The sequence below is a fragment of the Zingiber officinale genome, chromosome 5A (genome assembly GCF_018446385.1).
Source record: "Zingiber officinale cultivar Zhangliang chromosome 5A, Zo_v1.1, whole genome shotgun sequence".
Taxonomy (NCBI): Eukaryota; Viridiplantae; Streptophyta; class Magnoliopsida; order Zingiberales; family Zingiberaceae; genus Zingiber; species Zingiber officinale.
The window spans coordinates 151,641,495-151,656,114 of NC_055994.1; the positions used below are offsets into that span (position 1 = coordinate 151,641,495).

The window sequence follows — 14,620 nt, forward strand, 5'->3', positions numbered from 1 at the left end:
TAGACGGCAAGACATCAAACACAACAGGATCTAACTTGACTTCATTGACCACATCAAAATCAACCCAGGGTACTTACAAATGCCTCTTCTCCCCTTTGAAAGGAGGAAGGACACCCTTTATATAGGCAGGGCGCAATGATAACCATGATTTTGTTATACTATTTTGATTCATACATGCATGATTTGATGTTTTGTTCATAGATGAAACTCATATTTACATCATATTCATGTATTACATTTATTCTTGGACTTAATTATAAATTATCTTATTACCACGTTATTTGATGCTAATATTTGATTATTATTTTGTAGGCATCAAAGGATCTTAGACTCGGATTAATTTGAACCAGATTTGTGCTCGAATTGGAGTTCAAACAAGATGATCAAGCTTTAGAAAAATTTGAACCGTCCATCCAAGATCAAGAGAGATATGAGCTATTTATCGAAGATCTACTCCATCCGAGCCAAGTGGAAGTAGATCACAACTATTGATGAAGATCCAGAGCTTTTGATCCAAATCTGAGATGTTTGGACCGTTGATTAAGATGGAAGAATTTTGGACTGTCAGATCAGATTGAAAGTTTACTTAAAAGCCGTGAGAAGCTACAGTGATCTCTGAGCTCGAGCGCTTTCTCTCACGATTTTTCTACTGATCAATTTTCTTCCCCGTTGCTCCCGCTTCACTTCCAAATCTGAGATTAAGTCTTCTTCATCTCTGGCGATCTTCGAGCTACCAGGACCACCGCACGAAGGTCAGAGCACATTAGAGGGAGGTTTCCTTGATCATGATATTATTTCTTGTGTTTCACCGTAGATCAGAAGGAGTTTCTTCGATCTTCGGTATCCATCATCCAACGGAGCTTGAAGGGAAGTACCTAGGAGTTTCCGATTCCATTCCGTCAGCCATTTCATCAGCGACTCCTGAATCTATCAGATCAATCGATCGGGTGAGCAAGTACCAGTTTATAATACTCTGTTTCGTTGTGTTGAGTATGTTAGCCGATCGCGAGTTTGAAGGGATGTACTCAGCAGCTATGAGCATTGTTTTTACCATTGGGAGCTCGGATCTTCTCCAGAGATTGCTTGAAGGGAGGTCTCAAGGAGCATCTTTGTGTCACAACAGAGAGGAGTTTGATCTCAGATTTGAGTTGTGGAACGTTTTCTTTACCTTTGATTTCAAGATCACTTGCTCAGATCTTATGATCTGATTACTTGCATTTGCAATTTGTTTTCTCTTCATTCTTGCATTTCATTATTGCATTCCATCCATTCTTTATTGAAATCAGAAACCCATGATCTTTACATTTGAATCTTTACATTTGAATCATTACATTTGAATCATTACAAGAGAGGAGTTTGATCTCGGATTTGAGTTGTGGAACGCTTTCTTTACCTTTGATTTCAAGATCACTTGCTCAGATCTTATGATCTGATTACTTGCATTTGCAATTTGTTTTCTCTTCATTCTTGCATTTCATTATTGCATTCCATCCATTCTTTATTGAAATCAGAAACCCATGATCTTTACATTTGAATCATTACAATTTGAATTGTGTTAGGGTTTCAATTCAAATAAGTGGATTATGTTGAACCTCTGCTTGAACATTAGGCCTGATATGCTACATACCAAGCCCAACAACAAAAATAATTATGTCTTGTCTTAGTTCACATAAATGGATCATATAGAGTTGAGAACTGTCTTTCTTTGATCTTATTTTTTATTGTACTAATGAACTATTGAAAATTAGATGAATTCAATTTGTAATGTAAATTTAATAAAAAGTGTTAAGATTACTTTGCTGATGAGAGTGTTCTATTTAAATTGGAGATCATATTTGTTTTTCCTTTAAACTGATCAAAAACCAAAACACTCAATTTCATTAAGAAAACCAAAAGAATAATTTGAATCTAGAATTCACACACATGTACTAGTTATCTTTGGAAAAAAAAATATGACTTGGGACTCCTTACTACAACTCTTCTTTTTAGTTTAATGGGTTTCCAATTTTTATTAATTTTAAAGTGTCTGGTGACATGTTAAATGGGCCACATAACACAACTCCTGCTTGGGTCATGTCACGGCCTTGCCTCTTGGTTCGGCAAGAGTGTGAATGAGCTAGGGTGGAGAGGCACGACCGTAACTCCGGACACTGTCGCGCTATGACCTAGCTCTAGAAAGGAGACACGACCATATGATTTCACATGATTGGTGCTCGATTGGCTACTGGTGTGAGGCACAGTCGTGCTTCAGGGCATGACCAAGCTCTGTTTGCTCTTTGGTGAGGAGGCATGGTCGTGCCTCCCGGCACGACCCGACTCTAGTTAAGTGCTGGTGTGACACATGGTCATGCCATGGGACACGGCTAGAACTTTACTCTTCTAGGATTGCTTCGAAGCATGCCTTAGCTCCGTTTTCACTCCGAAAATGCATCCTGTTAAGGAAAATCAAGCATGAGCAAATCTCCGACAAATAGAGTAATTATGTTGAAAATATGATAAAGATAAGTGTAATAGTATAGAACATACTCAAAGAATACAAATGAATGTGTGTTAAAACATGCATAAAAGTGTATATAATCTATGCATATCACGTAGTTATTACAACGTATACCTGCTACAACACATAGAAAAAAGTATTTTGATATAATAGTTTTCAGAGTTTAGGATTTAGGATTCAAGATTTTTAAGATTTAAAGTTTAGTCATATTGTGTAGAAACTATTCGGTAGCTATTATATCATATAGAAACTATTCGATAGTTGCTACAATATGTAGAATATACTCGGTAGCTATTACAATGTAAAAAATCATCTATTTCGGTGTTCAGAGTTTAAGATTTTAAGATTTAATCACGACATATGGAAACTACTCGGTAATTGCTACAACTTAAAAAATCAAGGAAGATCATTCAGCAAAGATGTGACAGATGAAGATTTAGCCCATGCATGATGGGCGAGATGAAGATCATTTGGCAAAAATGATGCTTTTTACAATCAGAACAACAAAAATATTATTCGATAACTTTTTGACACACATTAAGTCTACTTAAACAATCTCTACTAGTTTAACAACTCGATGAGACAATTCAAACATCAAATTATAATTCTTCAAGCACCAAGTTTTATTACAACACTCATAGAAGAATTAGCCCTCCGTAAACAAATCACTTAATTCCTATCGACCAACTATTGCAGTGATTGATGCTTGATTCATGGAGAGTGATTCTGTATTGCTATAGTCTGAGTTTACAGATGATAATCTTGTTGAAAAGAAACCTGGCTGTTTAGGTTCTGGTAGAAGAGAAATATTATCAGTACTCACCAATATTGCTAACACCGAAGACATCGTTGGTCTATCTCCTGGTTGCTCTTGAACACATAAAAGCCCAACTTTTACACACCTTAGCACTTCATTTTCGGAAAAGGAGTGACTAAATTTTGTATCAACTAAATCTAAGCATTTGCCTTCTTTCCACATTATCCACATCTAAAAAACAACAAAATAAGTAAAATGAAAGTGATAAAAAATAAGGTTACAATTTGTAAATGAATGATGTCGCTTACATTTCCTAGAAGATTCAATTGTGACATCGATTGTCCAGCATCTCTATTCTTTTTACCACTTATTATCTCGAGTACGAGTACTCCAAAACTGAATACATCGGATTTTATTGAAAAAATACCATCCATGACATATTCAGGAGACATGTAACCACTGTCATTATCGTATGAATATAAAATAAGTATATATGACATAATATGAATAATAAAGACAATGATGATTGAATTTATTTATACTCACTAGGTTCCAACGACTCTCTTAGTAGTTGATTCGGATTCATCTCCTCCAAATATCCTAGCCATGCCAAAATCAGATATTTTGGGATTCATATCATTGTCGAGCAGAATATTACTAGCTTTAAGATCCCTATGAATGATTCTTAATCTTGAATCGTGGTGAAGATAAAGTAGACCTCGAGCGACGCCGAGAATGATCTTGTATCTTGCTCTCCAATCCAGTAATACAGTTTGAACTTCATCTGAACACAACAAGCAGTTATTTAAATCTAATTAATCTATCATTTCAGATAGTTTTATATTATCTAAATTGACAGAGATCTAGATCAGCTAACCAAATAGGAAGGTGTCCAAGCTTCCATTGGACATGTATTCGTAGATCAAGAGTCTTTCCCCTCCTTGGATGCAACAGCCAAGAAGCTTAACGAGATTTCGATGTTGCAGTTTCGCGATCAATGTGATCTCATTTTTGAACTCATCGACTCCCTGTGTCGAGGTCTTGGATACTCTTTTCACCGCTATCTCTTGATCCTCACCTAATTTACCCTGCACACAATCAACTATCAAACTTGCTCAAACAATTCTGTCCCAATATGAAATCCCAAATACAGAACACTGTACCTTGTATACAGGGCCAAAGCCTCCTTCACCAAGCTTGTTGTCTACTGAGAAGTCATCGGTGGCATCTTTAATTGTATTCAAGTCAAACAATGGCAAGTCCATGTCCTTTTCTTCTGCTTCATAGTGAAGTTGAGAAGCTATAATTGCAACAAATTAAATAATGTCTTTAGAATATATACAGACCAAGTAAAAGTAGTGAGGATCAGAATGAACAATACTTCTCTTCTTCCACCACCAAATCGAGTAAGCAACACAAGCAAGGAACAGGATTGCCAGAGGAAGAACCACAGTCATTATGATATTTCGGTTAGAATGATGGTGCAAAGCTTCGGATGCTAATACTGAAAGATTGCAACAGCATATAACTGAATAAGTAAAAAAGTTTCGACATGCACAATTAATGTAAATATATATAATTCAGTGAGATCAGTGAATTATATATCTTGTCCTAGCTCACCTAAATCTGCTGCTGCCAACCTGACGTAAAGATCTTGCCCTAGCCCACTCTGGTAGACTGTGAGATCAGTGAGATCCTCTGTCCAGATGATGCAGCCACTCCCAGTAGTTACGTCCAGTGCAGCGTACGCTGTGCACGAGCAGTTGCCCCAGCACAAAGCCTTGCACTCCTCCAAGTTCAAGTTTGCATGGACTGTCGATCTGGAGGTGTCGGGCAACTTGGTGCCACTCTGTGTGAAGAATCCATCGGTGTTGTTAAGGCAGTCCAGAGGCGTCCTCCTCATGCACCCGTCCGACCCATCCAACATATCCCAATTACGTTGGTTCCTTGGATGAAACGCCGGCAAACATGTGCACGGCGGCGAGATGTTGGAGCTGCAATAACTGTTGGGGCCGCACGGGGACATGTGATCGCAGTGGTCTTTGGGTATGTACCAACTGAGACTCCAGCGCTGTTCAGCCTCGATCCACACGAGGAGTTGTAGCTGGCCGGAGGAGGCCATGGTCCACCTCACGATGGTCGAAGACTGGTGGATTGGCAAGTAGTTGATTTGATCATTTTCCACGTTGAAATTGATGACTCCGTCGGTGCCGTCCTTCACCTCTGGGACGCCACTGAACCAGCGGCCGTTCCACGGGCCTCCGCGCCAGTAGGGTCGTGTATCTGACCAGATGAATATTTGGGGGTCGCCTCGCACGTCTAATCCGAAGGCATATGGGCCTGGAGCGGGGTCCGTGGAGCTCATCCAGGCCGTGAGGTTGATGTTGAGGATGGCCCCTGTGCGGAGTTGCTTTTGCCCCAACGGCATGCCCGGCAATTGAGTGTCCGTCGGTAAGTCGAAGCTCTGCCATGCGAAGCTGTTAGGGTCGTTGCCGTTGCTGTCAACCTCTTGGACGACCAAGTTGCCATCGTCGAGGAGCCGTGCGACTGGATTCCTGAGGGCCGAGGCCGGCGACTCGGAAGACCAGCTGAGGGTGGTGGTGTCTTCGCCGGTGAGGATAAGCGTGCCGTTTCTAGTCAAAGAGAGGTTGCCAGAGCGGGCGGTGATTGGCTTCCGACGGTTGGCGACCCACACGACGGTTTGGATGGAGATGTTGTTGTACCATATGCCGACGTAGCGGTTGGTGGCACCGTTGGGGCTGAAGAATCCCAGCCGGAAGCTGCCGCCGGAGGAGACCAAGGCGGTTACTCCGTCATCGAGCATAGGTCGATCAGGGGATAAGGTATCCGCCCCACTGGAGACGGAGCAGGCAGGCCAGCTGAAGATAAGGAGGAAGAGGAGGAGAGCAGAGGAGGAAGAGGAGCTGATCCTTCTCCCCATTGTTGATTAATCATACCAAAAAAACATGGGTTTTGGCAATGATTTCAATATAAAATCTCGAAATGTTGACTTCTTAAATATGTTTTCCGGAAAAACAAGAAGAGGAAGAAGGGGAAATCTCTCAGCTTTAATTTTCTTTGCTGGTGAAACATTTATGGACCTTCAATGAGTTATACAGTGCCGTGTTACGTAGAGAATTCAGCGTAAACTGTGCGTTATGTTGACTTAATATTGAACAAATTATGGTTTTACTAATTTATTTATCCTTATTATCCCATCATAAAAGATAGAAGTCTCTGACTTTGTCAAACTAAATTTTCTTTCCTTTGACGTTTGTAGTCAGTCTTCCTTTATAGTGGCTGTCCTTTGTTTTCACTGATCCCTCACCTTGGTCATGTCTGGAAGAACATTAATGGGGATGATGGGAGTCGAGCGTGGATGAACCAGAAGAGGTTGGACTTTGTCATTTTGAACTATATTAAATTAAAATCTGATTCAGCCAACGTTCTTAGATCTATATGTAGGATTAAGTTCATATGAATAAATAAGCGCTAATTGAATCCACATAAATGGACTTAATCTTACTTATATTTTTTTAATACATACATAATCAATTGACAATAAAATAATTAAACCCAATGAAATGACTAATGCTTCGTGCATATAAAGAAAGTTTGGATTAAATGGATGTGGATTTAATGTATAGATCCTATAACCCGGTTCATTAACATTGATGGATTGTTAATGATAAATGAACTTTTATGGTGGATAGTCCCCATAGATTGGGCCAAATATAAAAGAGAAGAGATAGGGTTTATTAGGGTATGCTGAACCTAGCTCTTCCTTCTAGCTTCTTCTCCTCTATTTGAGAAGAAAAGTGTTTGCCGACTCAATCATGTGGAAGATGTTCACTGTGCTCACGAGATACTACGGCGACAAGTAAGAAGCATTAACCTTTGTGATGAATTCAGGCAAGTCATCTAAAGAGTTATTTCTTCATTTTCTTATGCTTTAGAACTGATGATAGCTAGATCCTTGGAAAGAAATACATCCTTTTGGTTGTTCTTGATGTATTGCAAGTCTTACAATTGGTATCAGATCTTAGGGATTGCTTATTATCAGTTTTAATATGTAAGGATTGGTTTTCAACGCTTATTTTGTACAAATACATCAATTTCTGCATTTGATTCCATGTGGATGAGCGAAATTGATGTATATTCGTTGAATGTAGCATAGATAGATTAGGATTTAACCCTTGAATCGAGTTCTTCGCATTATCCGCAAAGAACGAGATTGTTGGCATGATTTTAGGGCAGAAAATTACGTTTCAGAAATGGACATTTTCTGATATCAATCGATTGGGAAGGTTCCCAATCAATTGGGAGTCGCCAATTCGCGAACAGAAGCAACTCGAATCGATCGCTTGATCGATTGGTGCTTACCAATCGATTGTCGTAAGGTTGGATCGATTGGGATGCTCAAGTTCGTAAACAGAATGGCTCTGAATCGATCGGTTAATCAACTGGTCTTCACCAATTGATTGACATGAGAAATCAATCGATTTGGACTGTAGTTCGTGACAAGAATCCTTCTGGATCGATCGATTGATCGATTGGGGTCACCAATCGATCAGTCAATCGATTAAAAGTTGAAGGAATCTAACAGAAAACTCCTGGATCGATCGACTGATCGATTGGAGTCACCAATCGATCAGCCAATCGATTGAAGTTCGAAAGAATCGAACAGAAAGCTCTTGGATCGATCGGCTGATCCATTGGGTTACCAATCGATCGGCTAATCGATTGAAATTGGGAGAAGCCAACAGAGAGCTTCTGGATCGATCGGCTAATAGATTGGGATTCACCAATCGATCAGCCAATCGATTGGAGTTCGCTGGATTATCCACAGAAGGTTTCTGAATCGATCGATTAATCGATTGACATTGGTTAATCGATTAGGATGGATGAACAAGCGAATAGAAGCTTTCGGGATCGATCAGTGGATCAATTCATGTATGTTCAATCGATTGGTCAATCGATTGACATAGTGTGAATCGATTCACATCAATTCTTGATCGATTAAAAGGGTGTAAATCAATTGATATCTAATACCAATCGATTGATAACTGAATTTAGCTCAGTTTTCAGCAATTTCTTCCTGGATTCTTTTTCGCTCTTGCTCCCTAGTCGAATCAATACTATCGCCAAAGCGAGACCTATTGAGGAGGCTAGGAGTATTAGTGTAGAGGGATGTATGTCCATGCTAATGGTGATCGGCCTAAAGGAAGGGGTATTGCGTGGCCGATTGGAAGTATTGTGAGTGGGTAGAAAACATAAGCTAAATAAAGAAGCTCGTGAATAAAATATCATGTACATGATGCGTCGGCCCAAAGGAAGGCGAGTTATATGACAAATGAAGGTGATCATGAGTTATTTAGAAAGTACCAATAGCAAGTTACAATTTAGTCCAAAGACTTAATGTAATGTTGCACTAGATATCTCTATGTATGCTCATACATATGCATGTTTTATTTGTTTCTTTTGTTATTGCACTAGATACATGCCTTGTTTACTAAATTGAGCTATGTTCTTTGCATTTGCTTATGTAGTGTTCTCAATGTCTGCTAATCTGAATAACATTCCCATGCTTACTGGCACAAACTTTGGACCATGGAAAGAGCATATTATGGTTTTATTGGGTTGCATGGATCTGGACTATGCCTTTGGGTATGATCGCCTTGCACCTTTGACTGATGATTCGACTGCGGATCAAAAGGTGAACTTTGACAAGTGGGAGCGATCTAATCACATGAGTCTAATGATCATGAGAATGTCAATTCCGGAATCACTAAGGGGTTCAATAACTGAGAAGGAGGATGTTAAAATCTTCCTTAAGAAATTAGCAGACCGATTTGCCTCAAACGAAAAGGTCGAGACTACTACACTTCTCACGAAGTTAGTGTCCATGCGGTACACAGGGAAGTGTAACATTAGAGAGTACATCATGGAAATGTCTAACTTGGTTACAAGGCTTCAGACACTAAAGTTAGATATGTCTGAAAGTGTCCTTGTGAAACTCATCTTAATCTCTCTGCCTACACAGTTCACTCCTTTTAAAATTAGCTATAATACTCAAAAGGAGAAATGGATATAAATAAGCTCATAGCTCAGTGTATACAAGAAGAAAAGAGATTAAGGGGTGACACATCTCAAAGTGCTCACTATACATCCTCATCTCAGTATTCGAACAAGAAAAGGAAGAAGGGTAATGGTAAGGGTGTTGGTTGCTACTCGGAAAACCTAGAGGTTCCACTGTACAAAAATTTTGTGCAAAGGTCTGAACCTTTTCCTAGCTACCATGTGTTCTTTTAAATTAAATTTTGGATCGCCTGTGGAACTTAACACGTTTGATCCAAAACTTAATCTATTTGTTCTTTTAGGTTTTGACTTGGATCTCCTGCGGAACTTAACACGTTCGACCCAAATCACCTTAAGTTATTAATTCCATTAAATATTAATTTCCATAATTGGTTCCCAGTACTGACGTGGCAAGGCACACGACCTTCTTGGATATGGGAGCAACCACCACCGACTAGACAAAACCTTTTATAGAAAGCTAATATTTAATTTCCTAAAATAACTTTAGGTTAACCGAAAAGAACAATCAAATCACAAGGAAAAGAAAAAATAAAAGAACACAACATCGAAAAACATATTCGAAATTCTAGAATCGTAAGCCTCTTGTATTTGGTATTATTTCCATAAATAACTAGTATGATGCGGAAAGAAAAATTACTAGTTATACCTTGTAGAAAAACCTCTTGATCTTCTACCGTATTCCTCTTCTAACCTCGGACGTTGTGTGAGCAACGATCTTCCGAGATGAGAACCACCTAGAACCTTCTTCTTCCTTACAAGTTTTGGCCATCAAAACTTCTCCTAGGATGAAGAGGTTCGGCCGCCACCACCATGCTCCAAGGGATGCTAGAAACAAAGCTTTCTTTCTCTCCTTCTTCTTCTTCTTCTCTAAACTTGATCCGGCCACCATATGAGTCTCCACAAGAAGGATGAGGTTCGGCCATCAAAGAGAAGAAAGGAGGAGAGGATGGCCGGCCACACCAAGGAAGAAAAAGAGAGAGGAAAAATAATAGAGTTGTTAGCCATGAAGGCACCTCTACCCTCTCTTTTATAATCCTTGGCCTTGGCAAATAAGGAAATTTAAATAAAAATTTCCTTAATTCTTTTGCCATTGATAAGGAAAATTTATTTAATTAAAAATAATTTGTTCTCATCAACAATGTGGCCGGCCACTTTAATCCAAGCAAAGGAAATTTAATTCAATCAAGAATTAAAACTTTCCTAATTTGTTTCCGAAAATTTTATAAAAAATTTCTCTAATAATTTTTCCCTTCATGATGGTCAATAAAAAGGAAATTTTATAAATTAAAATATTTCTTTTAAACATGTGGATAAAAAGAAAGTTATCTTTAAAAATTAAAATCTCTTCCAATCTACAAATAAGGAAAGATATCTAATCTTTTCTTAATCTTTGTAGAAGCTTTATAAAAGAGATATTTAATTTTTAAACTCTCTTTTAAATTATGAACATGATTAAAAGGAAAGTTTTTACCAAAATTAAAATCAACCTTTTAATCTACAAATAAGGAAAGAAATTTAACTCTTCTCTTAATCTTTTGTAGAATCTTATAAAAGGAAAGATTTAAATTTTTAAACTCTCTTTTAAATCATGTTATCCACATAAGAAAAATTTAAAAAATAAAATTCCTTTTTATTTTAATAGGGCCGACCACCTAAGCTTGAGTTCAAGCTAGGGCCGGTCACATGAATTCACCCATGAACCAAAACATGGCCGGCCCTAGCTTGGTCTCCAAGCTAGCTTGGCCGGCCCCCTATAGGATGGGTAAGAAGGTGGGTATAGGTGGGTATAGTACTCTATAATTAAGAGGCTACGATAGGGACCGAGAGGAGGAATTGGTTTTGGTCTCCCGATAAAATTAAGCATCCCGTGTTCGCCCCGAACACACAACTTAATTTTATCAATAATAATTCATTCCACTAGAGAATTATTATTGAACTACCGCACCAATCCCAAATTACATTTTTGGGCTCCTTCTTATTATGAGTGTGTTAGTCTCCCTGTGTTTAAGATAACAAATGTCCACTAATTAAGTAAGTTACTGACAACTCACTTAATTAATATCTAGCTCCAAGAGTAGTACCACTCAACTTCATCGTCATGTCGGACTAAGTCCACCTGCAGGGTTTAACATGACAATCCTTTTGAGCTCCTCTTGGGGACATTCTCAACCTAGTATCTCTAGGACACAGTTTCCTTCTATAATCAACAACACACACTATAAGTGATACCATTTCCCAACTTATCGGGCTTATTGATTCATCGAACTAAATCTCACCCATTGATAAATTAAAGAAATAAATATCAAATATATGTGCTTGTTATTATATCAGGATTAAGAGCACACACTTCCATAATAACCGAGGTCTTTGTTTCTTTATAAAATCAGTATAAAAGAAACGACCTCAAATGGTCCTACTCAATACACTCTAAGTGTACTAGTGTAATTATACAGTCAAGATAAACTGATACCTAATTACACTACGACCTTCTAATGGTTTGTTCCTTTCCATTTTGGTCGTGAGCTACTGTTTATAATTTATAAGGTACTGATAACATCATCTTCTGCATGTGGCACCACATACTATGTTATCTACAGTATAAATTAATTGAACAACTACAACTAAATGTAGACAATTTGACCAAATGTGATTCTTTATTCATAATGAATGTTTACAAAGCTTAGGCTTTCAGTATACACTCCAACAAAGGGTAAGGGTAAACAACTTGCAGTGACTAGGGCTTTAAGGCATAAGATGTAAAAGCAACAAGATCCGGATCCAACTTATTTCTTTTGTAAAAAGAAAGGTCATCTGAAGAATGATTTCCCTAGATACGCCAACTAGCGTGTCAAGAAAGGTATACTTCTCAACTTTGTTAGTTCAGAAGTCAACTTAGCTACAGTACCTAATAACACTTGGTGGATAGATACTGGTGTAACTACTCACATAAGTGTAACTATGTAGGGTTGCCTCACGAGTCGAATGTCAATTGATGCCGAAAAATTCATCTATACCAGAACGGGCAAGAAGGCAAAAGTAGAGGCAATAGGTGTCTTTAGAGTTTGTTTGGGGAACAATGTACTTTTGAATTTGGAAAATACATTTGTAGTGTTGTCTTTTAAACAAAACTTAATTTCTATTTCATGTTTCAACAAATACGGATACACTTACTCATTTAGAAATGGAAAGTTTAGTATTTTTGAAATTTTATTTTGTGGTACTGGTTCCTTGATTGATAAGCTATATAGATTGGACACTGAAACTCATACGGGTAATCTTGTGATGCATAGTATAGGTGTAAAGCGTGGTGTGACAAATGAGAATTCATCCATATTGTGGCATAAACGTTTAGGGCATATCTCTAAACAACGCCTAGAAATGTTAATGTCACTAGGAATTCTCAATTCTCTTGATATGCCAGATTTTGGAATATGCATAGAGTGTATCAAGGGGAAAACAACTAACAAAAGTAATAAGGGTTCAATGCGGAGTAATGGAGTCTTGGAGCTTATACATACGGATATATGTGGATCATTCCCTAAGGCTTCATAGAATGGTCAATCATACTTTATAAGCTTTATAAATGATTATTCTCGATATGGATACTTGTATCTTATTCATGAGAAGTCGCAATCCTTGGACATTTTCAAAACCTTCAAAGTCGAAGTTAAAAATCAACTTAGTAAGAAGATTAAAGTCGTAAGATCAGACCATGGTGGTGAATACTATGGTATGTTTGATGGATCAGGTGAACAACATCCTAGGCCTTTTGCGGATTACCTTGCTAAGTGTGGTATCGTGGCACAATACACTATGCATGAGACACCTCAATAGAATGGTGTCGCAGAGCGACGAAATCGAACCCTCAAGGACATGGTGAGAAGTATGATTGTATTTTCCTCTCTACCAAAATCCTTGTGGGGTGAAGCACTCAAAACTGCAGTTTACCTACTCAACAGAGTTCCTAGGAAGGCAGTAACAAAAACCCCATACGAGTTGTGGACAGGCACATCACATAGTCTTAGGCATCTACATGTCTGGGGTTGTCCAGCTTTCGCTAGGCCATATAGGCCTAACGAAAGGAAATTGGACTCAAGAATTGTTAGTTGTCATTTTGTAGGATACTTTAAAAACTCAAGAGGTTTCAAGTTCTATGACCCCTCGAGTAGATCCTTTTTCGAGACGGGTAATGCCAAATTCATTGAGGATGGTGGGAGTGATAAAGTTAGGGAAATATCATTTGAGGAGAACATTAGTGATCCTAATATGGTAACTACTAATGCAACTGATAGTGAAATGGTTACCATTCCACATATAGTTGAAGTTGCACAATCGGAAGGGATAGTTAATTAGTCTTCCGTCTGGTGTTCGGAACCTCCAGGACTTTTACCTACTATCCTTGACTCGTAGGATTTTTTGCCCGATATCCTCAACCTACTAAGACTTCTACCTAGTCCATCGAACCAGGACTTCTTTCCCTAGCTACAAATGAATAGGATTTACCTATTCATCAAAACTAATACTTTCCACCTGCCTAGTATTCACTAGGACTTTTACCTTGCCTAAGTTTACTTAGAACTTTCCTACACACTCAGTTAGACTTATTAGAACCATAATAACCCTTAACTTTAAACCCTTTGTCATTATCAAAACTTGGGTTTGATCATCTAGTGCTTCCTACACCAACAACATGTTGTGCACCTAACACCAACATTATACGATCTGAGGTCTTCTCAAAAATTTGTCAAGACTTATATGAGATAGGGGATGTATAGCTTCGATCGCTTCTCTTTGTTTCTTTGTAGTCGTCATTGAATGTGCATGGAAATCTTGCTTTAATCTCGACTCCACATGCTCAACACCTTGGTTTACTTGGTTCTACCTCGTTGTGATGATTAATCCAAGGGTCCACACCAACGATCTCATACACTCCTTTTCGAAAACTTTTCGTAGGCTAAGAAGCTCTGTACAAGCTATTCTTACAAGAACACTCCAAGAAAAGCAAACAAGTTTACAAAAGAAATCGAAAATCACTTTGCAATGAAAAACCTTGTTTTGTTTGATCTCTTGTTGCTCCGAAATGCCTCTTCAAACTTAAGCTGAAAGAAGGATAAACGGTTGATCAACAACACTCAAAGTTGAAAGAGATAATCATTAGTCTCAACAACCTTGGAGAAACAATAACAAATAAAGATTCGCTAAGGTACACTCTCACTAAAGTGGACCGGTGACACAAGAAGGACACCGACAGTGGAGGGATAGCAATT

At 38.4% G+C, this 14,620-nt stretch overlaps 1 protein-coding gene across 1 annotated transcript; it reads right to left on the reverse strand.

The window, feature by feature from the left end:
• Positions 1 to 3,030: 3,030 nt before the first annotated feature.
• On the reverse strand, positions 3,031 to 6,300 carry LOC121982523 (receptor-like serine/threonine-protein kinase SD1-8). The gene is made up of 7 exons (XM_042535650.1): positions 4,875 to 6,300; positions 4,636 to 4,758; positions 4,418 to 4,554; positions 4,132 to 4,342; positions 3,801 to 4,038; positions 3,563 to 3,713; positions 3,031 to 3,485 (listed from the first exon to the last, which is right to left on the reverse strand). Exons 1-7 carry the CDS (start codon positions 6,193 to 6,195, stop codon positions 3,174 to 3,176), a joined length of 2,493 nt encoding a protein of 830 aa, XP_042391584.1. The 5' UTR covers positions 6,196 to 6,300; the 3' UTR covers positions 3,031 to 3,173.
• Positions 6,301 to 14,620: the final 8,320 nt, after the last annotated feature.

What these genes read in the sequence shown, in the direction of transcription:
- LOC121982523 (XM_042535650.1), bottom strand. Translation starts at nt 6,195, where the DNA reads ATGGGGAGAAGGATCAGCTCCTCTTCCTCCTCTGCTCTCCTCCTCTTC. An exon ending in GCTTTGGCCCTGTATACAAG is followed by an intron (nt 4,343 to 4,417) that starts GTACAGTGTTCT and finishes GATTGTGTGCAG; the next exon opens with GGTAAATTAGGTGAGGATCA. An exon ending in AAGAGAGTCGTTGGAACCTA is followed by an intron (nt 3,714 to 3,800) that starts GTGAGTATAAAT and finishes CGATAATGACAG; the next exon opens with TGGTTACATGTCTCCTGAAT.